Source organism: Spinacia oleracea, chromosome 2, assembly GCF_020520425.1.
Source record: "Spinacia oleracea cultivar Varoflay chromosome 2, BTI_SOV_V1, whole genome shotgun sequence".
In the NCBI taxonomy this organism is placed as follows: domain Eukaryota; kingdom Viridiplantae; phylum Streptophyta; class Magnoliopsida; order Caryophyllales; family Amaranthaceae; genus Spinacia; species Spinacia oleracea.
The window spans coordinates 112,565,527-112,593,273 of record NC_079488.1 but is presented as its reverse complement, the minus strand read 5'-3'; the positions used below and the strand labels follow the sequence as shown (position 1 = coordinate 112,593,273).

General features: G+C 35.3%; 3 protein-coding genes across 4 annotated transcripts; 2 read left to right on the top strand and 1 right to left on the bottom strand.

The window, feature by feature from the left end:
- Nucleotides 1-324: 324 nt before the first annotated feature.
- Nucleotides 325-7,027, bottom strand: LOC110783987 (wax ester synthase/diacylglycerol acyltransferase 11-like). Its single transcript, XM_056837893.1, has 7 exons — nt 6,683-7,027; nt 4,938-5,552; nt 4,368-4,434; nt 3,823-3,932; nt 2,448-2,657; nt 1,652-1,789; nt 325-948 (listed from the first exon to the last, which is right to left on the bottom strand). Exons 1-7 carry the CDS (start codon nt 6,929-6,931, stop codon nt 778-780), a joined length of 1,560 nt encoding a protein of 519 aa, XP_056693871.1. The 5' UTR covers nt 6,932-7,027; the 3' UTR covers nt 325-777.
- An 11,011-nt stretch (nt 7,028-18,038) lies between these two features.
- On the top strand, nt 18,039-26,171 carry LOC110800227 (serine decarboxylase). 2 transcript variants are annotated; one of them, XM_056837891.1, is made up of 6 exons: nt 18,039-18,365; nt 20,694-21,087; nt 22,285-22,519; nt 23,275-23,468; nt 24,685-24,821; nt 25,524-26,171. In XM_056837891.1, the coding sequence occupies exons 2-6, from the start codon at nt 20,703-20,705 to the stop codon at nt 26,064-26,066; spliced, it is 1,494 nt and encodes a 497-aa protein (XP_056693869.1). In that variant the 5' UTR covers nt 18,039-18,365; nt 20,694-20,702; the 3' UTR covers nt 26,067-26,171. The 2 variants fall into 2 exon arrangements, with proteins under 2 accessions (XP_056693869.1, XP_021861246.2); XM_022005554.2 differs by lacking the exon at nt 18,039-18,365 and adding an exon at nt 20,478-20,604.
- On the top strand, nt 19,256-20,429 carry LOC110784068 (14-3-3-like protein). Its single transcript, XM_056837892.1, has one exon. The coding sequence runs from the start codon at nt 19,658-19,660 to the stop codon at nt 19,940-19,942; it is 285 nt and encodes a 94-aa protein (XP_056693870.1). The 5' UTR covers nt 19,256-19,657; the 3' UTR covers nt 19,943-20,429.
- Nucleotides 26,172-27,747: the final 1,576 nt, after the last annotated feature.

The following is a 27,747-nucleotide window of genomic DNA, read 5'->3' as shown; positions in this document are numbered from 1 at the left end:
CTCGCGTAGTATTAGGTAAGATCCTACGATTAAATAAGTGTATGATAGTATGATATCCGTAGAAAACTTGTTGAAATGAGGAAGTGATCAAGGTATGACTATATCGATGTACGTTTCAAAATAGAAACGTATATAATAATGCAACAATTTAGAAACAGAGGCAGTATATACTGACTTACTAAATTTTAAAATTAAAAATAAGATGATTTTACACTGACTACAACAATTTTACGCCCTTCTACGGAACTCTAAAAAGAAGAATTATTATCCTTCAATAACATTGTGGTTGATGTTGAAGTTTTAATATTAATGAGAGATGGGAAAGAAAACAACAAAGAACATAGGATATTTATATTGCTTTAGTTCAATTAACAATATCACAATTCACAAATACGGAGTACTACGTATAAGCTTTATATAAGCATAACAATGTTAACAACACATTATCAAAAAAATAAACATAACAATAACTAAGAATAACCCCATGACTAAGTTAGTGGCCTAATGTAAAAACCAACTAACCAACTAACCCATAATCAATAGACTTAAGTACACCAAAAAAATAAAATAATCAATAGACTTAAACTATGTCCCTTGAATTAAGGACCACTGATCCACTAATTTTGAACAATATTTTCGACGATTTTTTTGTTTTGACAGGATTTTCGACGATTTTTACCTTAACAAATGCGGTAAATAATATCAGTATTATATGTATGTCATTCTTTCTATCCTTCGACGTGAGACGAGTACGTACAAAGGGTAAATATTTTGATATTAAGAGTTTTTATTGACAAGGGTGGCTTGTGTAATCACAGCTTCCTTGACTAGTTTGAGAGTTTGAACAATGTCATCACACAATTGATGAGGATCAGGAACTGCGTATTCATCAACTGCTAGGGTTAATGTCATCTTGTCACTATAACTCTGGAAATTTATCATCACAGGCTGTAGAATGAACGTGACAATTTGTTAGTTAATTAACATCAAGGATAAAATATGTGTGGGTAAGAGGAAAAAGATAATAAATTTTCACGTCTAAAAGGAAGTAAAAAACGAAGTATCATGTATTGTACTAAAAACTAAAGATGGTTGTGGGCCGAGCCGGTCAGGCTTTGTGCCAAACCCAATGGTCGTGGACTTGGCTTGTGACAAAAAAGCGGTCCAGACTCATTCCAAGCCCACGCAAAGATGGTTGTGGGCTGACCCGACCCGAAGCCCGACCGACCTGACACGAAAAAGTCCGGCCCGACCGATCCGACACGAAAAGTCTGGCCCGACACGAGCACAAAAAAGCCCGGCCCGGCACGGGCACGAAGTCGTGGGCCTTATTTTTTTTGGAAAAGCATGACAAGGCACGCTAAATTTAGTAAAATTAGACTTAAGCACGACGGCCAGGTCCGGCCCGATACAACGTGGGACTGTCGTGGGCCGCCCACGTGCTTTCGTGCCAGCCTGACCCTACTTTTACTAAATTTAGCGTGTTTTGTCGTGTCAGGCGTTGTCATATTTTTTCTAAAAAAAATATGGCCTGACCCACGACCCACGGCTTCGTGTCCGTGCTGAGTCGGGTTGGGCCTCAGGCCTGCCGGCTCACAACCATATTTACCAAAAACATAATGAAATGGAAAATGCTAATAGGTTAACGTACATTTGGTTGACCATAGGAAGATCCGGCCATTAAAGAGACAGGATGACCACATAAGCTAATCTCTTCCAAAGGTCCAGGTAAATTGGAGAAGGCGATTGTTACATGAGAAAATAATCTATCAGATATAGAACTTGCAACCTGCAAACACAGAGTGATAAATGGATTATGCCCAAACAATGATTTGATTACGAAGAATCAAATAAATAAACAATACGAAGTACTTCATCTGCTTTTTATTTATTTATTTATTTTTTATTTATTTATTTTTTAATATAATTATTGCAGCATTTGATGTTTCACTCTTGTCAATACAAAACTTTAGTCACTAGTATCTCTTATCACACATTAGTTAAAATTATAAAAAAGTTCATATTTTGAAAATATATAATGAGACAAATCTAACAATATAACATATGACTAAAGATGGCTATGGGTCGGGCCGGCACGACACGAAAAACTTCGGATCGCCCCACACGAGCACAAAGTCGTGGGTAAGGTTTGTACCACCGTTTTTTTGAAAAAGCAAGATAAAACACGGGATGACCAAACATGACAAACCACGATAAATTTAGTAAATTAGGCTCAAGCACGACGGGCGGCCCGACACAAGGGCACGTGTGACTGATCCCCATTTTTTGAAATTTTCAGCCCGGATGGCGTGGCCAGGCCCATTCAGGTCCATGGGCTCGGCCCAAAGCCCGACCTGACCCACATCCAGTTTGTACACATAACTATACAAATACAAGTCCTTATAAATCACAAAAAAATGATAAAGAGTGAAGTATATGTTACGTGCCTTGGTACCAAATAACTTCAAAACAATTTGAGCCATGAAATGCGAGAAGAAGGCCTCTAACGAGTGCTTCTTTCTATCAACTGTGTTCTTGGCTTCTCGGATGTAATCCAAAGGATCATTGCGTAAACCAATGATGAATGGAAGAAGAACGTATCCTACTGGATTTCCCCATTTTGCCTCTGAATCTTTCTCCATCATATCAGCTAATGCCTACAACAAACGACAACGTTACATGAGAATGCCGAGGTCAATATCAGATACTTCCTCCATTCTTTATTAAATGACACAATTTTTTTTGTCACGTTTGCCAATGCAATATTTCAACCATTAATACCTTTTATTATCAATGGTTAAAAATTATAAAAGTTTGATATTATAAAACTATAGGATGAGACGATTATAACAAGACCTCACATGACTATATTTTTTGTTAAGTATAAATCTCAATTGATGGTCAAAGTATATTATATGAATAGTGCCAAAAGTACAATTGTGTCATTTAAAAAAGAATGGAGGAAGTATGTGCCAACAAATATATATATCCAAGGACATGTTGGTCATTTCACGCTTATTTCAGAGACATGAAAACGCCATTTTATAGATATAAACGTCATTTTTCACATACAAAAGGCTATTTTTCACATTAAAAAGCCATTTTGATTGTTGTGTTTAATGCTTTGTCCTTTAGTGTTTGTTGTTTTCCTATTTTGTCTTGTTGTTGGCAAATATGTACTTTGGCAATACGTATCTGATATTGGTTTTTACTTCCTCGAATGTATATTATTAAAACAACATGTATCTCTCCATTTGTCACCATGAATTGACATGCGATATAGTCATATAACGTAACAGGACTAAAGTTCTACTAAAAGCACATACTCTTTATTCGAATAAAATGATGACACATGGTTAATTGGTTATATGACATGTCGCGCCTTGAAGCTTTAATAATATACTACATCAGTTTTAAAATTATCTTTACAATTTGTTTTATTCGGTTTTTTGACATAAAAAATTACTACCTTAATTATCCTTCTTACCCCACAACATTTACAATTTTTCAATTATACTTTATTATTTTTTTTCTTACACCCACCGACCTTTTTACAAAATTTTCTTATTTTATCCATATTTTATTACATTCAACCAACTTTTCTACTTTTATCTTAATATTTGTGTAAATAGTAACCGTAAATATCTTTATAAAACAGAGATAGTATATTATAGATAGATTTTCATCAAACTATATTCACCCCCTGTAAAAATGTGCTTTTAAAAATAGAAACGCGTTCTTATAATTATAATTAAGGTCGTTTCTTGAAAAAAATTCCACAAAACATAGAAACATTTTCATTTTAATACTTAAATGGCTCACCTGTATTCCTCCAGATGGTCGTAAGTTGATCAAAAGCAGTGATCTAAGGAGAATATTCTTAGCAAGTCCTTTCTTTTTTTCTTTGGTGTCTTCATGATTGTTTCCATCATCTAAAATACAAAGAAAATCCGATCTAATTAAATGTTACATCCCCTTCACAATATTTTTATAGAAGATGTTAATGATCTATTTATAATTATACTATTGTACGATATTATTATATATAAATATATGAGTTCAATATATATGTATTAGGGTAAATCATATCATAATATTCTTATATGACTCTAAACATAAGGCAAGAATATGACTTTGTTCTCTTTATATTATTCTTAACACTTATTAGATCAGGTCAGACCAGACCATATCATATCAAAAAATAAAAATACTCACAGAAAACATTCAAATCAGACCAGATCAGATACTAGAAAATCCAATCAAACATGGTGGAGTGAACAAAGCCTATACGATGGATCGATCGAGTACCACTTAATTTATAGTCCAAGCAAAATTATATATTGTGTTGATGAAGGCAAGAAAATTACCATATTTTCTGCTAAGATATTGAGATAAACCACCTTGTGTAATCCCTAGAGCGACATCATTGATCGTCTGTAAATGTAATCAACAAATCAAATTTGACAAAATTACGGTAGCTAATAAGATGACGAGTAAAGAACTACTTCCCTTTCATAATAATCTTTACAGTTACTATATATATTTGCACAATATTAAGAAAGAGTGAATGTGTAAAAAGGTGGGTGGTGTAAGAAATAAAAATGAATAAAGTAAGAGAAAATGAGTACGAGTAAAGAACTACTTCCCTTTCATAATAATCTTTACAGTTACTATATATATTTGCACAATATTAAGAAAGAGTGAATGTGTAAAAAGGTGGGTGGTGTAAGAAATAAAAATGAATAAAGTAAGAGAAAATGAGTAAAAAATTGTAAAAGTTTTGTGGTAAAATGAGTAAGATAGTAAATTTTTATGTCCAAAAATAGTTTAAAGAACAATATAAAACACATTATAAAACAGATTAAAACGAAAAGTATAAAGATCATTTTGAAACGGATGTAGTGCATGAAAATAACAATTAATTATTGATAACTTACTCCACCAATAGCATTCTTCACCAATTTCATATCATCAAGGCTAAAACTCTTGTAAACCATGCGCCTACGGGTGTTTATATTTGCACCTCCACTAGAACTCTGAAGAACAGAACTATCCTTCAAAAACAGGGAGGTTGCCACAAACAACGATGTGTCGATCAAAGTGTTCCAAAACAATCGTAGAACAAACCATATGGCCATTATTATCCATCTCCAAAAAAATAATCCTCGACGATTATTATTGTTATTGTTATTGTTATTTACTTTTTGGACAGGAATTGTAGGCAAGGCCTCGGGATCAGAGGTCTTGCGCGTTAGGGCTAAAAGTAGAGAGATTAGAGACGTGCCATCTCCGAGTGAGTGATGAATCCGGAATATTCCTAGGGATTTTACTTCCTTAGAGATCTCAAGTTGGAGAATATGGAGTTCCCAAAGTGGTCTTGATTTGTCTAAGGTTGTTTTGCTGAGGTTGTATATGTAGTCTTCGACAAACTTGTCTGGTGACGACGACGACTCTAAGTTTTCAAGGTTTATTTTTGGGATTATTATGTGTTTGTCTATGTCTACTTCTGTTCTCTTCCATCTCAGCTCTTCTCCTTTACTTGGATCTCCTATCTGTAATAAAAGAGCAAGGTACGTGGATAAATAAGATCTGATTAATTTTTTTTTTTTGGGTGCGAATGAGTCATAATAACAATACAAATTACAAATGGGGGAGAGGGAATTCAAAACTGCGGCTTATTGTATGCAAGACTATTAACCAGTTGACCAAGACGCCATTGGTAATAGGATTTGATTATTAATTCAATTGAAAGTACAATGTCATACATTCGCTTATGTAGTTTCATGTCATGTTTAGAAAACATACTCGACATATGGCAGTATATCATGTCTTGCCTTAGAGTTTCAATAATATTGTAGTTAATTAATTAATTAATTAATGCAATATTTCACTCTCCTTCATTCTCTCATATCGATCTTTCAGAACCATATTTATCTCTTGATCTTTTCATGGTATCAGAGCAACATCGTCGATTAATTCGATCGCCTTTCTGCTTAAATTCTTAGATTGATAATTTCTGAGTTAAAGTGGCTCAAAACACTTCTTCGGAGTATTGGCGTTGATCATCCTTGGGTTGTGAACCTATTTTATGACGATAAATTATGTTTTGCACATCGTGCATAACTCAGTGTTAGTTTCATGAACGAACATATCACATAAAGGTTGATTGTCATTGTACGGGACGCCAAATTACAACAAAGAAAACATATTCCCCTCAATTCTTTTCAATTTTATTTTTAATTTTCGCAATCATTTTGGTTATAAGTTCCTAATACAATTCACCGCCCTCTCGTAGGGTTCTATTATAGTAACATTTTCTTTGTTTGATTATTTTTGCATCCAACATGTTATTTATAGTGTGTGTGAGAGAGAGAAAGTGAGCAACAAAGGCAATATAATACAAATTATTAATGGGGCGGTGGAATTCAAACTTGAGACCTATTGTACACAAATTCCTCAGTCTTAACCAATAGGCCAAGACCTCATTAGTACCACATGTACACTGATGTGCACAACCTATTTGCACCACATATATACATGTGTGCATGATATACATGTATTCAGTATATCATGCACACATGGCCAACGTTAGTAAATAAACAGTGTGAAAAATCAGTATGATGCATCTATGGAAATTACATCATATCATATAGTAATAACTAATGAGGGGAAAAGGCATTACCACAACACTTGAGAAACGAGGATGCTTAAGAAGGGTGTTGGGGAACTTAGCCTTAATAAGCTCAACATTAGCAGGAGTGGTGGACCCCATAATAGCTAACACATGTACATTAAAGTTCGCCGTATGAAACGCCGCCGACGACGGACTTAGTGGCTCGTCGTCGTCGTCTTCTTCCATTATCGCTCTTCCTTTATTAACCTTTACTGGTTTCACCACCCCTTTCTTCCTCCTCCTAATCACACTCTCCATAATAATACTCGAACTTAATTACGTATAAGTATGACTCGATAATAATGTACGTAGATTTCGAGTGCAACTTATAATGGAGAAGGATTAATTCAAGTATTTAAGTATATGTGGTTGTTTATTTTTGGGTTAGTATTTAATTGAACATGTATTGTTGGGAAACTATTGATTTAATTGGGGGGGAAATTACATCCACCAAATGGGTTGTCTACTAGGCTAGTTGGATTATTGATTTGGGATCGGATCCATTAATACAAGATAAGAATATGGGTTGTATCAATATGGGGCTCCATTAATGTGGAATGTGTTGTGTTTTGTTTACGGCTCCTTTGCTTCAAAGTTGACTTATTGAGTACGTTTGGTTTTTAATTTAGGAAAGAAAATGAAATGGAAACAAAATAAGAAAGGGAAATTAAGGAATTACTTGTACCAAATTGGTCTAGGATTGAGGAGGATAACAATTTTTTTTACAGTAGGGTTGACTAGGGGCGGATTTTGAACAGTTTTACGAGGGGGCCGATTGAATTTTTTTTAGCATACTGTATAACTATACAATTATACACAAATTTTAGGGGGACGTAACTAAAAATACACGGGGGGCCAGACCCACCACAACCCAAACTAAGATATGCCATTACCTGTTGAGGAATGTAGTGAATGGTGGTAATAGTTAGTTGGTTACCCATTTACCCTAAGAGCATTGTTAATGGTGTGCAAAATTTTTACACTTGGGGAAAAATAAGGGGAAAATGTCAAATTTAAAGGCTTAATGGTGTGCAAAATTTTGCACGTGGGGAGTGCAAAATCAAAAACCCCTTTGCATGGGGATTTTTTAGATATGAAGTGAGGAAATCCACCCAATCTAAATCCGCCATGTGGCATTACATAAAAAATTCATGTAAAGATAATTTTTCAATGGAAATTTGTTTATATTTCTGATTCGTAAAAAAATAAAATAAATTTACCATCATTCATAAAAATTCAAGATCTACAAATAGGCATCCATTTTGATATAATTTAACACAATTTTTTTCACCATTTTTCTCTCTAATTTGCTTATTTACAACTATATGTACAAAAAACTTAATTACTCATTTTCTAATTTTTTATTTATTTTTATTATTGTTGTTATTAGAGAAGAAGTAGGGGTAGAGAAAGAGGGAAGAGGAGTTTTTTTTTTGCTCATGAATAAGAGAGGGATGGGGGATTTTTTCTGCTAATGGGAAAAATTTAAAATGATGAGTGAGAAAGTAGATAGAGAGAGATGGATGGTGATTTTTTTTGCACATGGTTAACAATGGTCTAAGGAAATGGGTTGAATTATCCAATCAATGGAATTTGCACTATATACTCTTGCTTATTTTTTTTTAATTAAAAGTATAAATAACAAATATGATCATGTTATTTTCACATAAGATACTGTTCTTTTAGCTATGTACTACGTACATACTACTACGTTCTTTTCATAATTATCTTTACACTTTTCGTTTTAATTAGCCTGTTTCATGCATAGTGTTCTTTACACAGTGCTTTATTCTAATTTTGAACATGATAATTCACTACCTTATCCCTCTTATCCCACAACATTTACAGCTTTCCATCACTTTATTCATTTTTTTCTTACAGCCACTCACATTTTTACAAATTTTTCTTGCTTTATACATATTTTATTATATTCACTCATCTATTTTCACACTTTCTCTATGTTAGTCTTTATATTTGAGCAAATATCATTTTGAAATGTGAACGTCATTTTGAAACGTGATAATACGTACTTATATTATTTGGGTGCTGAATGTACTATGTTTACTATGCACCTTGGTCGGCCTTCTAAATTGTTCCGGGCTATTACATCTTCCATAACGAATATGGATGGAGTATTAGGTATACGTAATTGAAATAGTTAAGTGATTTCTTTTACACGTTACTATCACTTTAAAACTCTATACGTACCAAACAAGCTACTAGTACGTAACATTTAACTTCAAATACCGCCTTTTTAATTTCCCTCGAACAAATAAAAAAAACTTTGCATCCCATATTGATAAAATGTAGACCACATTGCTCGATTAATGATCTAAAAATTTAATACCCATGGTCCCATCCTCATCATCCTTTCACTCATGTTATTTTTTGATTTTAATTTGGCCCAATTTATTTCGAAATTGAAGCAAGCAATATTCTTTGCTTCTTGACCCAGCATCTTATGATGCATATGGAAATATCTACATGATGTTGATCTCCTTCTAAATGGTTTAAACAAATATATATGTTATGTTTCTTCCGAAATTAATCAAGCTTTTGTCTTGGTTTTTGGGAGGTTGGCATAGCGGCAGTGTATTTTCGTAAATTTACACCAACATCAAACAAATTAGGAATATGACAAAATGAGTAGGATAATAGGAAAAGGACAAAATTAATAAATAAAAGAGAAGAGAATGACAGAAAAAGAGGAGAGAGAAAGTGACATGAACTACCATTTCTCTTTTACAATGTACCATTCTTTAAAAAACAAGTACCATTTTCTTTTAAAATGTACCATTCTTTAAAAAACAAGTACCATTTTTTAACAAAACACCATTTGTTTTTTACAAAATGCCATTCTTACTTAAAAAATACCATTTCATTTCATTTTTTGTACCATTACATCATTTGTTCGATCCATAATCGGTCCAAAAAAATATGACAGCAAGCAGTTTTGTCTTTTCTCTATTTTGTCTCTTTGTTGGTGTTATGTTTTTGGTGATACATCACAGCATGGGATTTTTACTTCCTCGGTTTTTGGCCCTGCATCACAAGATGCCTATGACCATACCATTTCGTTAAACGGAGTACCATTACGATAAAAACATGTACCATTACGATAAAAACATGTACCATTACGATAAAAACATGTACCATTGAAATTCAATTTATTTACAGAAATGCCCCTGTAATGTGTTTTGAAACACATCACAGCATGCCGAAATGACTTCCTCTGCTTATGAGGCTTACATTGAATTTTATGTTCTCTTCCCTGCCTCGTCAGACACAGAAACTTAATAAGGCCAAATCTTTGCTTGCCTTCTTTGTTTTTCAGAAATTATGGCATTTTCCCGGTCAATTTATGTCATCTGTTATGTAAAGAAGTTCTTATAGGTTTTTTTAATTTCAATCATTTTTAGATTATTTTCTGGTTCTTCTCTTGGCCATGCCCATAGACGATGATCTCTTTTTACAGCATCGTTCCATCTGTTTATTTTTTATTTCTCAGAAATTTTAAGTAAGATGTTCTCGCTTCTCGACCGCTTCTTTTCCTTGGCTAGCACAATACCCTTTGCCTCTTCGTTATCGGTGAACATCAGGCGCCGCCATACTTGTCTTCGGAGACAACTATGAAGATTTTCTTTTCGACATCAATCAGATCGACACAGGCTGAGTTGAACTCCTAGTTACTTTGACAAATCGACACCTCTCTTGTATTAGCTTTATTGAGAAGCTTTGTTTATTTGGCTTCCTTGAGAAGCTTTAGTTTTAGTTTTTTATTTTCTTTTTTTATGTCTTTTTATGTTCTAATCTATTAGTCTTTCTCTGAGATAGGGAGGCTTTTAGATTCTTTGGTCTTTCCTGAGATAGGGAGACCTTAGAACCGTGTACCTTTCCTTTAAAAAAAATCATCCTTTCACTCATTGCTTCTCAATCGTTTAGACCATATATGGATTCGTTCTCTATATATTGGCCACGAATCTATTTGAAGCTAGCTAGAGGCCTGTTTTACCCAATTACCCTTTCAAAATATAGAAGTGTTGAAATTTGCACTCATTTTGCCTATCATATTATAGCCGCATGAGACATGGAAATTAAATGTTGCCCAAATGTCGTCACAGGAAAAAATAATGACTACAAAGAGTTTGTATCTTTAATGACAACCTTATTACGACGAGTCAAAAATTTCCGTTGTAAAATTCTTTTGCGACGGGGCTAACAATCAAACAAAAACGGGAAAAACCGTCGCAAATGTCTTTTACGTCAGATTAACGACGAAATTTTTCATTAATGACGACCCTCTTATATGACGGGTTCACGACAGGAAATCCCGCCATTAATAAACGATTATTAGCCTTTAACGAGGGGATTTCCCGTCATTAATGATTCAATTTGTTATAGTGAGTGTATGTCAAAAAAAAAAAAACACAAGAAATGGAAAGTTCAATCACCATACATTTGCATTGCTATATTAAGAGTGCGACTTTGGGTGATTTATCCCCCAAGTTCAACTCTAGACTGTTGCGACTAAACCAAAAATTAGAACAAACTTATCTGATTCGATGAACTGAACGTAGAACAATTGTTGCGTCGTGGACACCCACTGTCCTAAAAGACGATTCCGCGCTACCTCCCGGTGCAGTAGAACAGAATGCGGTCGCCCTCCAGGATTAGCGCAACTCCGACGTTGTGTGCACTCACAAGGCCGGATGGAGTCAGAACATATGCCCAAAACCGAGAGCAATTTTGTGTGAGAGAAAGAATGTGTTTTCGTATTTGTGTGAATGATTTTCTGTGTTTGAAGGAAACTGAAACTCTGATTTAAGTAATCAGAAGGAGAGCAACTCAACAGACAAAAACGGCTGAGGGAATGAATATTGCAACAGCCAAAAACGGTCAGAAACATTGAATGTAGTAACGGACGTAATTAATGGTAATTAATCCAACGGTTACGTAATCAATACAGATTCCCGTAAAACTTAACAAAAACGGTCCAGTTACCAAAAAGAATAGGGTTGACCCACAAAACCCACCCCACGCCCGCGAACCGCATTCCCAAGTCCCAAGTATCAAGGCCCAAGGCCCACGGCCCACGGCCCGAGGCATAGCAGTACAAGATTGTTTACAAGATTTTCAGACACTCATTCCCCAATTAATAAACAAGGAGAATATGAAGAGTTTTTTTTCCATGTGGGACTCTTTTATTTTCACTCACTTTTTTCCCTTTGTGTTTCCCAATGAGAATTTCCAACACATCAGTTTTTCATAGACAGATACTGCGTACTTATGAAATAGGACTGACAGACGTACCACATCGTTATGTTAAAAATTTAAGCTCGGCATTTTAATGTAAATGATCAATCGGTCCCTATAAATTGCCAAAAATAACTAAATCTATCATGCTAACTGCTAAGTATGTGTTATTCAATCATCAAATACAAGGTTGAATACTTGAATAACATACGTGTAACACTCTTTGACGGGTATCTCATCACCCATCTTTTACATTATATTAAAACAATATACACGTGTCACTTTCTGGTGCAATCCCCGTCTGATAAATAAATCCCTGTAAGCACATAAGTACATACGGAGTATCGTTTAACTTGGTTCGCATACTGTCCTTTTAATTTCCTCGATAACATAAAAAAAACTTTGTATCCCACATTGCTCGATCAATCATCTATAAATTTAATACCTATCCTCATCATATAGCTAATCAACATGGGTCCGACCCGCTGGTCCGACCCGATCCTAAAATTACCGGATTATGGACAGAACATTTCGCTCCGATTTTCGGCCCAGGCCCGGCCCGAACTTTTTAAGAAATTTGCGGACTTTGGGAAACGCAAAACAACAATTTTAGTTATAAATTTGGCCCGGCTCGAAATTGACCCGAAAAGCCCGATTTTTTGGCCCGGAATAAAAAAAATTTGGTCACACAAAATTAGTCCGAAGCTTGACCCGACCCGACATAATGGGCATATTTTTATATCTTCGGCTCGGCCTAACCCGGCCCGACTCGCCTTTTGATTAGGTCTACCTCATCATCATTTCTCTCATTGCTTCTCAATTGTTTAGACCATCGATTTGTTCTTCATTTATATATGTCAGTTTTACAATAATTTTTGTACGGTGGTAGGACAACGGAGAAGCGATGACGGGGATTGGTGTCGGAGGGATATTCGGAACTTCGGAAGTAGCTGAGCCCTTTATCAAACATATGTTTAATGCTTCTAGTACTACGTGTGGACTCCCTATATGTTACGTTGTACTTCTTTTGATCATAAAAAAATTACACTATAATTATCACGTTGTCAAAAGACAACTTTAACCGTTAATATCAATAAAAAAATTTGTTTTGTAAATTTTAAAATTTAATATTATGAAAATATATAATGACATCCTACCTATATTTCACTTAGTGGAGCGCTAAAAGCCGCCCCACATTACTCAAAATCGCCCCACTATTTTACTTTAATATCCTTATATAATGAAACTTTTCTCCCAAATTAATTACCCCATCTATTTTGAAGAGAGAAAGTATCTTCATCCAAACCACCACCATACACCCATAAAAAAAAATTATTTAAACCAAGCAATTTTATTTGTCAATAAGTACATTAATCAATAAATTAAAAAAATACTAATTTAATTTTGATTCCACAAACTTATGCATTTTAAGTTTACACCATGGTAGAGACTTATGCATTTTAAGCTCACACCATGGCATAGACTTATGCATTTTAAGCTCACACCATGGCATAGACTTATGCATTTTAAACTCCTGCCATGGTACGAGCTTAAAATTCATAAGTCTGTACCATGGTACAAGCTTAAGATGCATAAGTCTCTTAATATTTTCTCCGAAACAAATTACATCAAATTCAACAACAAATCAAAACATTAAATAGTATAGACTTATGAGTTTTGATCTCCGAGACTCCGACCATGGTATACACTTATGAAGTTTAAGCTCCTTCCATGGTACGAGCTTAAACTACATAAGTCTATACCATGGTCGGAGCTCAAAACTCATAAGTCTGTACCATGGTACAGGCTTAAACTTCATAAGTCTGTACCATGGTACAAACTAGAAATGCATAAGTTTCTGAATATTTTTTTCCGAAAAAAGTCCTCTTGTGAATTTGATGTTCCACCGGTAGTCTCGGCCATGTAAAAATTATTTCACATTATGTTTAGGGTGGGCGATAAAAAGGGAAAAGGTAAAGGATAATGGTAAATGCTAAAATGAGGGGGTAAATAAAGGGGGTATATGGGTAAAATATTAGGGCGGTTTTGAGTAATATGGGGCGGTAAATAGTAAGCCCCTTTACTTATTATATTCACTTTTAGTAAACTATAAAAAATATATGGTCAAAATTAATATATGAATATTGACAAAACTAAAAGTGTTGCAATTTTTTTTTTATTTTTTAATTGGGGAAGTACTGTTTAATGGGGTTAGAGCATCAATAGTGGTGCTATCTCTTATTTTCCAACTCTTAGTCTCTCTCCTCATCCACCTCATTACCACTCTTATTAAGAGTTAGCTATTAAAAATTCCAAGAAATACACTAACTCTTATACACTACCTCTTATTTAACTTTTTCACATTTTAAATTTAATTTTATAACAAAAATACCAAAAATTAAGCATGATACTCCCACAATGTGCCACCTCAACCCCCTCTTATTTTCTAAGAGCTACCTCTTATTTAGAGGATGTCTCCATCAACCTCTAAATAAGAGGGAGCTAAGAGTTACCTTGTTTTTGCTAAGAGGTAACTCTTACAATTCCTCTCTCCTTAAGAGGGGGGTAAGAGTCATCTATAATTGATGCTCTTAGGAATAGAATAATCAAAACGCAAAAAAAAACAAGATTATATGAACAAAAGATAATTATAAGGCACGAAAATAAAGCGACAATGGAAAATTACGAGGATTGTGCAGCAATAATGCAAGCAAAATAAGTCCAAGGTCTGTTGCCATTTTGGCCCAAGGAAACAAGTTATGGCCAGACTCTATGCATTGCCATCCCTTGTGAAATCGTGTAAACAATTTTGGATAAAATCCGGACCATATGGATGCACGGCCGTTCATCATCCAACAACGGCCATGCTACCTCACCTGCACGGCCATGCTACCTCACTTGCACGGGCGTGCTAAATCTTGCACGGCCGTGCACGACTACGAATTTGAAGCGTAAAAGAGATGACACATGGTCCTATGCAACATATACACGGCAGTGCCACTATTCACTAGCAACGTGGACCTCCTATTGAAGTAGGAGTATGACAAAAGTCTGAGTAAATCCATTAAAATATGGATACTTTATTTCAGAAGATTAAGCAACAAATTCAATTTCAGTAATTTTTATTTATTTTTATTTTATAATTTTAACAAGTCTCAAATGAGTATAGGGTGAAGCGAAAATTTTGGTAAGTCTAAAAGTGTCTTGACAAGAAATGAAAAATTAAAATAAATAAAAACTGATGTAGAAGTCTTAAACTCAGACTCTACTATAGTCCGTATTTTATAATTTTTTAGGATAATTAAATGCGCATCTTTGTATTGATCCCTACATTGATACTATCTACTACAAACTGTTCCATCATTTGCATTGTTGTGATACGAAAGAAAGAAATTAATTTCTTACAACAAACAACCATAATTTGCATTATTGTGAATTTGTGACACAAAATTAACTTCCTACAAAAAACAGCCACCAATTGCATTAAAATTGTTAGGCAAAGATTTAAAGCTCTCCATTATTCAAGACTATTCAACGATTTGATTTATTTTTCTGTTGATTGAAAGGGGGAAGATGGAGTTAGGTTCCTCTCTAATTATTTATATTTCCTATCTTAAAAATTAAAATGATGTAATAACCTAAACTAACAAGGCGTAGTACAAAATAACTTTCCGAAAATCTTCCCTAATTTCTTTCTTTATGCATTCACGACTATTGACTTAAAAAATTAATCAATTGTTCGTAAATGGGAGACAATATAAAAATTCATTGAAAGGTAGAGTTGTATCTAAACCATACATTTTTAAATTAATGGCTCATATTGATGAGAAAAAATAGGGGGAATTTTGAAAAGATAATATATGAACCATTGATTTTTCATTCAATGGTTGATATGCTCAAACTCTACGTTGTAGAGTTATTTTTGAACTCTAGAGGATCCAAAACCTATAACCATATACTTTCATTTCTTATTTCAGTTATTTGCAATATATCTATGTGACACGTAGTTTAAGAAAAGAGAACATAAAAGGTAAACGGACAAATTAATTTAATCAAAATAATTTTTTCACCGATAAGGGAAAATAGTTAGGTTATGTATTTAGTTATTACAATTATAACTTATCTTAATTAATTCGGTTGTTTAGGTTCCTTGATCACTTCGTTAATTAAATAGTGCGACAAAAACAGAGGAAGTATGAAGTATGTTCTTTCTTTTAAAGCATGTCATGTTTAAAAGAAGTTGTTGATGATAGTGAGGAAGTATTTACACATATCTGATATGTGTAACCCAACACATATCAGACTCAAAAGAAAAGATAAATTAAAAAGTAAAGTGATTTTGGGGGGGGGGGAGATGAAAATGAGTAGTGTAACACATATGGTATCTCTGCCAAATTGGACCATGTCACGTGGAAAGAAGGGAGCTTCACCCCAAAACAAATTATGCTTTCCCCCAATTCGTCTTCTTCTTCCCAAATTCACCTCTTCTTCTTCAATTCAAACATACTGATGAACAAAAACAAACGAATTAAGTTCAACCACGAACACAATCAAATTATCTTCCGATTTGTAGACAGATTAATGTTTTTGCGATGAGTTCGAGGAAATAGATGTTGAAACTGGACGATTACTAAACGAGCAAGAGGCTAGGGGGAGTTCGAATGGAGGTGGGAACCTCTATCTTCTGATGATGAAGAAGATCTGAACAAGGTAATATGATGGCATTTAATACTGACCCCCTTTTTAACAAGCCATTAGACAAGTACCATTCTTATTTACGAAGTACCATTTCTAATTAAGAAAGAACCATTTCGAGTAAAGAAAATACCATTTCTTATTAAGAAACTACCATTCAAATTACGGTATTTTTGGGAAGAAACCAACACATCTAACATTAAACAATTATATGCCGAGACATTAAACACGAAAATATATAACTAATTTGCCATAGATTTCACCAAATTAACTAATTTTATATACAATTTTGATTTCTTGAACTTCCGATCCAAGGAATTAGGCTTACAAAACATAAATCACTTCCAAACTAGAATAAAAACAATACATATTTCGAATTAACAAAAATACATGACTCGTATGGAAGATCCAAGTAACTCTCGAAGCCGAAATCGAACCAAACTTGACCAAGTTGAACGAACAATTTACACCAGGAAGAAGGGGGATGAGAGAGAGGAGAGAGGATGGCGGAGAACACAAGGCGAGAAAGTGAGAGTTTAAGCCACACTGGAATAAGTCTTTGCCATTCCAAAATCCTACAGGGACTCCACTTACTACCTCAGCAATTTTAAAAATCCTGTAAAATGACAATATTACCCCCGGATATGTATTTGGGGTGCATGTCAGACATGCGCCTCGCCAACCTCGATGACAGTTGCTAGGGTGCTAACTTTCCATGTCAAAGTTGCTACGCAGCCAACTTTAATTTTATATGTCAATTAATGTGTTCAGCTGGTATGTTGAATTTTCATTTACAGTAGATATTTTTTTGAATATAAAAAAATGAACACACCAAATATATTTGTGGATCCATGGGACCATGGAGTTATTAATTATTGGAGCTAATTAATATGTACTACCTACATTTTACTAATTCAAATACGATTGATTAAATATTTATGAACATTACTTGAATGATAGATTAAGTGAAACTCTTTGAATTGGAGTGTTACCATTAATCAAATACTTATAGTGGTTTATAACACTAGTTCTAATTATATTAGGAATTCTAATGTTGATCGATTAGAAGTTTATTTGTAATAAAAAACCCTAAGAGATTATATATCACACCCCGCAGTCCTAGCGGGAGGAGGCCGTACGTTAAGAATGAATCTGAAATCCAAGAATAATTGTCGCGGAAGACCCTTTGTGAAAATGGCCGCAAACTGTTATTCCACCTTGAAACTAGGAACATGCAAAATGCGTATTTGACTTAATGAAACATTTTTCCAAATGAAGTGTATGTCCATCTTGACATGTTTGGTGCATTGATGTTATACCGGATTGCTGCAAAGATAAATACGGAATAACACTGATATTATCACATTAAACAATAATATCTTATCAATGTAAGCAACATAACTCTAGAAGTATGATTATAGTTTATCATCTCAAATTTCAAGCACACATATTCCGTGAAAGTTATTCCATGAAAATTGTTACATGTCCATGAGTGTATCTAAAGATTGGTGTGACCAAAAGAATTCTTTTATGCATTTAAAAACTTTTACTCATTTCAAAACATTCAAAGAGCACAAAAGAGGAAAAAAAAAATAAGAACTCTTAGGTGCACCTCTAGGTCACCCAAGCATTGTTCATAGTGGTTCAGAGCATCATGTTCCTAAACACTAGTGATACAAGGATCAAGTGATACATACACTAGTGGTCACATATTCACAGGTTCCAAGGTGATTGCATAAACCAGGTAATACTCCCTCCGTCCCTTAATACTTGACTTGTTTTGACTTTTTGCACTATTCACATAATTCATTTTGACCCTATTTTATTTATAGTATATGAAAATAAATGTTAGTATATAATATATTGTTGGATTCATCTTAATACATATTTTCAAAATATTAATAATTTTATAAGTTTTTATAATATGTAGTTAAAGAAATTGGTGGTCAAAGTTGTGCATCGGCAAACGTATCCAATCAAAACAGGTCGAGTATTAAGGGACAGTGGGAGTAAATCTCAACTGGCCATCTTTAGGCCTTGTTTCTCTTCACATGATCTGATATGATTTTTTCTAGTTTCTGGTATGGTCTGTTTTGATATGGTAATGTCTAATCTCAATGTTATATGTGACTCCTTTTTCTGGTTTGGTCTGATCTGATTTTTCTGGTCTAATTTAACAAGCAATAAGGATAAAGTGAATAGAACAAAGCCTTACTCCAACTTCTTTAATTTTTGTGCGTATCATCCTATATTTTTCATCCGTTCTTATTTAATTGACGCAGTTTGAGTTTAGCATTATTCAGTCATTTTTCTTGAATGGATTTTGTTATTAATGCGAAAGTTAAAATACAGTAATATGAAATCCTGTTAAATGAATCTTGATAAATAATTTCAAAATATTATCTTTTTATAATTTTTTTCTTTTACATGATTAAATATACGGATATTTCATGAAATACCCCCGAGTTTTCAGAAAATTCACCAAATCTCCTCAAGTTTCAATAATACATAAAAATACCCCTATTTCAAAACTTAATACACCACATACCCTTGATGACGTCATCAGCCCTTAATCAACTCAATTAACCCATTAACCCAACTTTTAACCCATTAACCCAATTTTTTTTTCCGAATTTTCCTTTTTTTTTTTTCTCTTCCCCCCTTCTTCTTCCCTGCAAATGCCCTTCTTCTTCGCTGCAAATGCTTTCCCCTTCTTCTTCCCTGCAAATGCTTTCCCTTTCCTCCGCAACCACCGCCACAACCTCGCCATTGCAGAAATCAGAACCCTAAATCATTCGCAGAAATTCATTCTACATACACGGTAAGTTCTTCAATTCAAAGGCAAAATCAAATTGAAGTTTCAAAAAATCGAACTATCCCCTTTTCCTAAATGGAAGAATTGGGCGACAACGGAAAACCCAGGAAACTCGTCGCCACTACCTCTCTCCAAAACAACAACCAACAATGGCGTCCTCAGCTCTGGAAGAGAGCGTTTACATAGCGAAACTCGCATAACAATTCGAGCTTTACGAGGAGATGGTTGAGTTCATGGAGAAGGTGGTTACCGCGGCTTCGGAAGGGGAGGAGCTCACGGTGGAGGAGCGAAACCTCCTCTCCGTCGCCTACAAAAATGTCATCGGAGCTCGTCGTTTGATCGAGCAGAAGGAGGAGAGTCACGGCAACGAAAACCACATCTCTGTCGTTCGCGACTACAGATCTCGCATCGAGAAGGAGCTCTCTGACATTTGCGATGGAATCTTGAAGCTTCCAGATACTAAGCTTGTTTCTGCTGCAAGTTCCGGTGATTCCAAGGTGTTGTAGGGGAGGTGGGAAGGAGACGAGAATGGCAGTGAGCAAGGGGGGCAGCCATGAAAAAACCATCTCTCTCGCCGGAAAATCAAAATCCGGTAGAATCCTTGAGGTGGGTTAATGGAAGAAGGAAGGGGAGAGAGAAAAAAAGGGTGGGTGAAGTGTGGGTCAATGGGTTAATGGGGATTAGGGGGTAATTAGGGATTAGGGAGGTTAATTAGGAATTAAGTGGGTAATTAGATCGTAATTGGTTGATTATGAGGATGATGACGTCATGAAAGGATATTTGGGGTATTAAGTCATTTGTGAGGGGTATTTTATGTATTTCTGAAACTTGATGGGCGTTTGGTGAATTACGCTAAAACTCGGGGGTATTTCATGAAATATCCGTTAAATATATTAACGGTAAAAAATGAGTGTTGGACAAACATGCCTGAAAAACGTGTCAAATAAAAAAAAATGGAAATAGTATACTGTATACAAGTTGTTTCTTCGATTATTCGATCTTAAGTTAGAGTAAGAACGTCACCCTCCTTGAACAGTAATCATATGAAAGAAACAAGGCTATAAAATGCCAAATATTTGCTCTACTATATTGCTCACACTTCAATAATTTTGTTCTTCTTTTGGGTTACGTTTTTTTTTTTTGTAATCTTAATTGAATTACATTTCAGGTAAACAATTTCCCCTATTTGTAATGTACGTATATATTAAGAATAATTTTTGGTTAATTAATTAACTAACCCGTGAGCTAATCAAACAGGTAATTAAAATGGCGGGATGTCATGCATTGCCTCAGGAGATCCACCAAGATTTTCTCGCCGTTGCTCACATCACGAGCAACGGTGATACTTCTGGTGAGGCGAGGAAGCACCTAATTGACAACAATGGAGAAAGAGAGATTGTTGTAAGACAAAGACGGAGAGTGCACACCACGGACCTTGAAATCAACGAACAATTCGGGGCGAACGGTGAGGCGAAGAAGAGTTGTGACGTTAATGGAAAAAGAGAGATTGTTGTAACGCGAACGGACCTTGAAATCAAGGAACAACCCGGGGCGGCGAACGGAAACTTGATCGGAGAAAAGGAGGCGTATATGGAGGATGTGTTGGTGAAACACATAGAGACATGGATGGACAAAACCAAATACCATCTAGGTGAGTGTGTGTGACGATAATACTCACTTATAAGGTCTTGCACGTAACAGGTGTACAATATTTCAGTATTTTATAATATTAATTACTAATGACATGTGATCTCCTCTCTTAATCTCTATCATTTCTCCAAGATTGATAAAATCCTCATCTTTCTGTATGTCATATAAAATTTAGGTTTTTACGAGAAGCTATCTTATGAGGAAAAATGTTGTAATTTATTACCTCATAAAAAAGTTATGTACGTTGTTAAATAATACCTTAATTGGTTGGATTATAATATTGATTCAAAATTACGAGGTTGATTTTAATAGGTGCATCTCATGTGACATCTCAATGGAAAGTGTCGGTAATTATTTAGTGTCGGTAATCATATGACACGTGAGATGCATTGGTAATGTCCATCTCGAAATTTTAACAAGTTGTCAACGTTCATAAATCGGAAAAATATAGTACGAAGTATCTTACAACATAAAATTTTGGTAAGGTATAAATTTAATCATAAATACCCAACTTGTGAACTAAGTATAACAACTTTCATTTAATTGCCCAATGCCTTAGTAAATGCATAACCTACTTGTTAATTTGTAGGAACATGTCTCGTAGTAATGACGCCCTCCCGAATGCCACCACGAACATAATGACAATCTATCTCAATTAGTCTATTTAAGTATTGGCTTTATCACTTGAGTTTGACACACATACTAGCTATAACTACCCAAGTGCCTACGTACACATACAGCCATACGAGCCATGCATGCCCACTAGTAAAATCTTGGCCTAATGGTTAAGACAGAGAACCTGAGTTGATGTGCCTTTGCATGATAGATCTTAGGTTCAAATACCCCCACCTTTATTTGTAATTTTATAGTATAAATTAAGCTTGATTTTGTGGTTTCACTTTCTCTTTTAATTTCTAGCTAGTTTAGCTTCTATCAAAACTGACACTTATTTAATTATATGTTAGGTGGATAGAAGGTAAGTGAAGTACTGACGTGGCATGTGGTGTGACAATTATAAGAACATGCTTTATTATTTACAAGTATATTTGATAATCAAGCTTTAATTTGACAAAGTGGAACCTAAATTAAGGCCCTCTTCTTTAGAGCTGAACTGAACTGAACTGCAAAATAAGTCATAAAACTGAAATTACGCCAAAAAAAACAGGGCCTAACTTGAGGATGAATATTCTTAACGCAGGATATCCCGGCAATTTGGACTTTAACTTTGATGATCTTGGTGATCGATTGCAACAATTTTTACTTAACAATTGTGGTGATCCATTTATTGAGGGAAACTATGGTATGCACACTAAGGACTTTGAAGTGGCTGTTTTAGATTGGTTTGCTAGTCTTTGGGAGATTGAGAAGGATCAATATTGGGGTTATGTTACAAATGGAGGAACAGAAGGAAACTTTCATGGCCTATTGATTGGGTAGGTGCACTCAATATCAGTTTTAATCAGTAAAAACGCATGTTAATTTAGCATTTGTCTTTTTATTTTGGATTTTTTAAGTGGTTAAACAACTAATATATGAGTCTGTTTGGTAGCGGGCTTTTTGCTGGCTTTCTCATTGTCTTTTGGCTCTTTTATGTGGTCAAACAACAAAAATATATGTTAAGTAAATGACTTTTTCTTGGCTAAAAAGTAAGCTTTTCTGCCAAAAATTCAAAAGCTAGTAAGAATAGTTTTTACATTGGTTGCTGGCTTTTCATTTTGGTAATTGCATTTTGGGCTTGTTTGGCAACTGCTTTTTGTTGGCCTTTTTATTGGCTTTTATTGACGACTTTTCTACCAATCTAAAAACTAGTAAGAATAGCGTTTTACATTCGCCGTTGGCTTTTCATTTTACTAATTACATTTGTACAAAACAACTAGTAGCCAACAACCAACTATACCAAACACATTTTTAGAAAATTTACACTCAAACAACCAACGTAAAAGGACCTATACAAATAACCAAACAAACAGCCACCAGCCAACCACCAATTGCCAAACAAGCACAAAGTCAATAGATCTGGGTTTTTTTTGAGTGTGAATGAGCCACAAGGACGGGGATGAGAATCGATTCCAAGATCACCTGGAATCGAAATAGAAGTTCTAACCAACTGAGTTATCCATTACTCTCAAGTCAATAGATCTGTGACATGTTCTAAAACTTATTTATTAACCATGAATATTCAATTCAGGAGAGAGATGTTTCCTGATGGAATTCTGTATACCTCTAAAGAATCACACTACTCGGTTTTCAAAGCCGCGCATATGTACAGAATGGACTGCATTAAGGTTGATACATTAGTTTCCGGAGAGATTGATTATGGCGATTTAAAGACTAGGCTTCTTGAGAACAAAGATAAACCAGCTATCATCACCCTCACGATAGGTAATTCTTTCACTTTTTTTTAAAGAGCATCTTTAAATACATAATGTTGAGTCTAAAATGTGGCTGTAGACCGAACGGGGCGGCCGGGCTTGGGGCCGAGCCCATGTCAAACTCGTTTGTACGTATCGGACCAGGTCGGGCCGATTGTAATGAAGAATGGGGTTCATGCCCATGGGTAGGGGTGTTAATGAGTTGAGCTTGCTCGCAAATTATTCGATGTTCGGCTCGACAAAGCTCGGCTCGAGCTCGGGTTCGGCTCGTGTACTTAATGAGTAAAGCCTGAGCTATCAATGGATCGGCTCAAAAGTTCGTGAACAAGCTCGAGTTCTTTTTAATATTTGTATTTTGTATAAAATAAAATTTTGCATAAATTAACTTTAATAAATATTTATTTTTAACATATAAAACATGAAAAAATTGATAAACATGTTAGTTAATTAAACATTTGATGATCAATCTCGAGCGAGCATATCGAGCCTCAACGAGCCTATCGAGCTTCGAGCCGAACCGAGTTCGGTTTTCATAATTCGAGCTCGAGCCTAATTTCCCATGCTCGGCGAGCTTCGAGCTCGAGCCGAGCTTGTGCTCACGAGTTTCGAGCTCGAGCCGAGCCTATAAAGGCTCGGTCTCGGCTCGGCTCGGCTCGGCTCAATAACACCCATACCCATGGGTCATTGTGGCTAAGCCTAATTTTACTATACTTAGCATAATTTGTCGTATCGAGCCGTGTCAGGCTTTTTCTAAAGAAATTGTGGTATAGGCCCGACCCATAACCCACAACCATTTATCTGTGTTGGGTCGCGTTTTTTTTTTTTTTTGTCCGTGACTCCATGTCTCGCCGGGCTTTTTTTCGTTCGACCGACTTGACCCACAAGTCCACAACTAGTCTGAATAGTGAGTTGATGAGAAAAAGATAGGGAACAAATCATTAAATTAGAAAAACACGGAAATGAAGGAGTTATATATTCAATGTAAAATGGAAAGAGAAAGGTGAACATGAAATTAAAAGTCGTTTTCAAGGAGTGACACATTGACACTACAGATTTATCGCAAATTTTCTATAAAAGTAGGTTGGGGTTTGGCTAATGGACCCGTTCCCCTTAACCAAACAATCGAAATTGACAAGTTGGGAAATAAATTCTCAATCGCTGTTACATCGAGAGGATCCGAACTCGTCTTTTAAGGCCCTAAGAAAATTAGTATGTTGTTGTTGCAGGGACTACGGTAAAAGGGGGTGTTGATAACATCGATCTTGTTATAAAGACACTTAAAGAGTGCGGCATCCCACGCAATCGGTTCTATATTCACTGTGATGGAGCCTTGTTTGGTCTTATGCTCCCTTTCATAAATCGAGTAAGTACCTACTCTGATCTCAAATGTAGTTTGTAAAGACTGAGAATCTGTGTATGATAAATCACAGGTTTAAATTCTCCTTTCCGTCTACAACTTTTAATTATAAAGTCTTGTATAATTGTGGTTCATTTGGATCGTGGTCATCATTAACTCGGTAACTGTCTTTAATGCCCACTTCAGGCTTCCTCTTTTCTATCATTTCTTTTAATTATATAATAAGTAGGACTACGTAACTACACTACAAGAAATTGTACCATTAACGACGGGAAATTCCGTCGCGAAAGATCAATAATCATTGATTAACAAAGGGGTTTTATGTCGCGAACCCGCCATAAAAGGGGACCGTCATTAATAGAAAATCCGGTCGTTAATCCATTGTAAAAGACATTTGCGACGGTTGTTCCCGTCTTTGTTTGGTTGATAACCCCGTCGTAAAAGGCTTTTGCGACGGGATTTTTGACCCGTCGTAATTAGGTTGTCGTTAAAGACACAAATTCTTGTAGTGCTAATAGTCGATCTAGTATGGGAAATGATTTAAGCACAGGAAAAAAAAATGATTTTGGCACACCAGCATGAGACGCAGTTTCTCTAATAACAAAAGGTGTGCCAGAATCAGTTTCCTCCAGTATTCACTTTTTGTATCTATCATATTCTTTTTTCACCTACCGTGTTTCAATTTTCATGAATACGTTGTCTAAACAGGCCCCTCAGGTCACATTCAAGAAGCCAATCGACAGTGTCACAATTTCAGGCCACAAATTTGTGGGATGCCCAATAACATGTGGAATTCAAATAGTAAGAAAACAACACATTAACGTTCTAGCTAAGAACGTAGAATACATAGCTTCAAGGGATATTACAATCATGGGTAGTAGAAATGGTCAAGCACCAATCTTTTTATGGTACGCTTTGAATCGCAAAGGTTATAATGGATTTCGAAAAGAGGTACAAAAGTGTATGCAAAATGCTCGTTACCTAAGAGACCGCCTTATCGAAGTTGGAGTTAGTGTGATGCTTAATGAGCTTAGCAACACCGTTGTCTTTGAACGTCCAAAAAACGAGGAATTTATACAACATTGGCAACTTTCTTGTCAAGGGAATATAGCTCATGTGGTTGTGATGCCTAATGTAACGGTAGATAAGCTTGATATGTTCGTTGATGAGATGGTTGAGAAGCGTTTAAGCCAACCTCCATGTGTAGCTTTTGAGATTGGTAAAGAAAATTGTGTTTGTTCTTTGCATTGATGTGAGTTTATTTGATGATTAATTGGATTGTTTTGTATTAAGGTGAATTACTTAATTATGTTTTTCAATTCTTTTTAATTGTGTATATTATTGTGATTTGGGAAATACTTTTACCTATACATTAATGAAAGTACACATTCTTCGTCAAGACAAATCTTTTCACAAATGTATCATTTATAAGGTGGAGAGCTCGATCTCAAATACACCAAGCTCATCTATGTGCCAAGTCTGCGGTTATGAACGGAATTGTTCCGACTCCGCACCCGCTGGAACCCGATTAAATTGTTGTTTTCTTTTTTCTTGTAGGATTTCTGCTTATATTTTTGTTCAATTATCCTATGTCAAAAAAATAAAATGAAATTAACAATATGTTCAACTTTGAGTGTTAAATATGCATTATATGATACTCGTACTTTGTATTAAATAAGTAATGTCTTAGTCTAGTGAAAATGATTGCACCTTTCGACTAAAATGGTGGGGTTCGATCCTCAATACGGACACTTTGAGAGAGGGTTTCCTTTATCATGCCCCCAATCTCAAAGTGTCTTGCCCACTAAACGGGATCTGGTTGACCCGTACGAGGTTTCAGTCCGGTATGACACTTTATCTTACGTACCTTCAAAAAAATAAAATACTTCCTATAAGTAATAAGCTAATAGCTACATCCAAGTGCAGTGTAGCTACCTAAATCATACCCCTTACATTACGTGTGAGATAGACCTGATCATCTATAACCTGGCCCGTTGGCCCGACCCGAAAAAGTACGGGTTTGGGCAACCTCAAAAACACATTATAGGCCAAAGTCCGAAAAGTCTGCACCAGATTTATGGGTTTGGGCATGATTTTTTATGTTAATGTCTGGACCGGCCTGAATTTTGATCACCTCTAGTGTAAGACACATATATTGGATCATAAAATACCGGAAAAAATATAAAAAAAACACACTCACAAAAACTATTCAGACCAAATCTTATCAGGTGAAGAGAACGAGATCTTGATACGGTAACCCCTACTTTCCCTCCAGCGTCGCTATCCAACTCTTGCTTGCTCAAGCAAAATTTAAATTCTGAATTACGGGCAATAACATGTGTTGAAAATGGTAATTGGCCATATTTTTGAAAAATAACGTGAACTCGTTGTGTAGAATCGTGTGAGGATTTGGTTAACAATGAGCTGTGGTATAGGCTGATAAATGACGTTTAACTAACACATAGAACAAATTAAGTCTTATTAATGAACAAATTTGCATTATTAAAAGTTTTAGCTGGCAAATTTATGGTACGTACTTAACTATGACATTGGGTCGGGTCGGGCTGGGTTGAGGCACGGCACGGCCTAACACGATGACGGAAGAACACGGCCAGACACAAGCACGGGTCTCGGGTTGTGGGCTGGACTCGGGCCGTATTTTTTTGGAAAAAAACGATAAGGTACGACATGACACAACCCAGCACGAAAAATCACGTTAAATTAAGTGAAGTTATCCTTAGGCACTAAGGCATGACCTGTTAGAAACTGTACTTTGAAATATGAAAAGCGAAATTACAGAAACTAGATTAGGACGAGATAATCTCTGTCCTTAGGATAATATTAGCCCCCACTATAATTGCTGATGGGATTCAAAGCTAATCTACCCCCATGATTCCCTAATCATATGAACGAATTACAGCAAGATCATCCA

What these genes read in the sequence shown, in the direction of transcription:
- LOC110783987 (XM_056837893.1), bottom strand. Translation starts at nt 6,931, where the DNA reads ATGGAGAGTGTGATTAGGAGGAGGAAGAAAGGGGTGGTGAAACCAGTA. An exon ending in CTCGTTTCTCAAGTGTTGTG is followed by an intron (nt 5,553 to 6,682) that starts GTAATGCCTTTT and finishes CTTTTATTACAG; the next exon opens with ATAGGAGATCCAAGTAAAGG. An exon ending in GACCATCTGGAGGAATACAG is followed by an intron (nt 2,658 to 3,822) that starts GTGAGCCATTTA and finishes CGTTTGTTGTAG; the next exon opens with GCATTAGCTGATATGATGGA.
- LOC110784068 (XM_056837892.1), top strand. Translation starts at nt 19,658, where the DNA reads ATGGTTGAGTTCATGGAGAAGGTGGTTACCGCGGCTTCGGAAGGGGAG.
- LOC110800227 (XM_056837891.1), top strand. Translation starts at nt 20,703, where the DNA reads ATGGCGGGATGTCATGCATTGCCTCAGGAGATCCACCAAGATTTTCTC. An exon ending in TTTCATGGCCTATTGATTGG is followed by an intron (nt 22,520 to 23,274) that starts GTAGGTGCACTC and finishes TATTCAATTCAG; the next exon opens with GAGAGAGATGTTTCCTGATG. An exon ending in TGCTCCCTTTCATAAATCGA is followed by an intron (nt 24,822 to 25,523) that starts GTAAGTACCTAC and finishes TTGTCTAAACAG; the next exon opens with GCCCCTCAGGTCACATTCAA.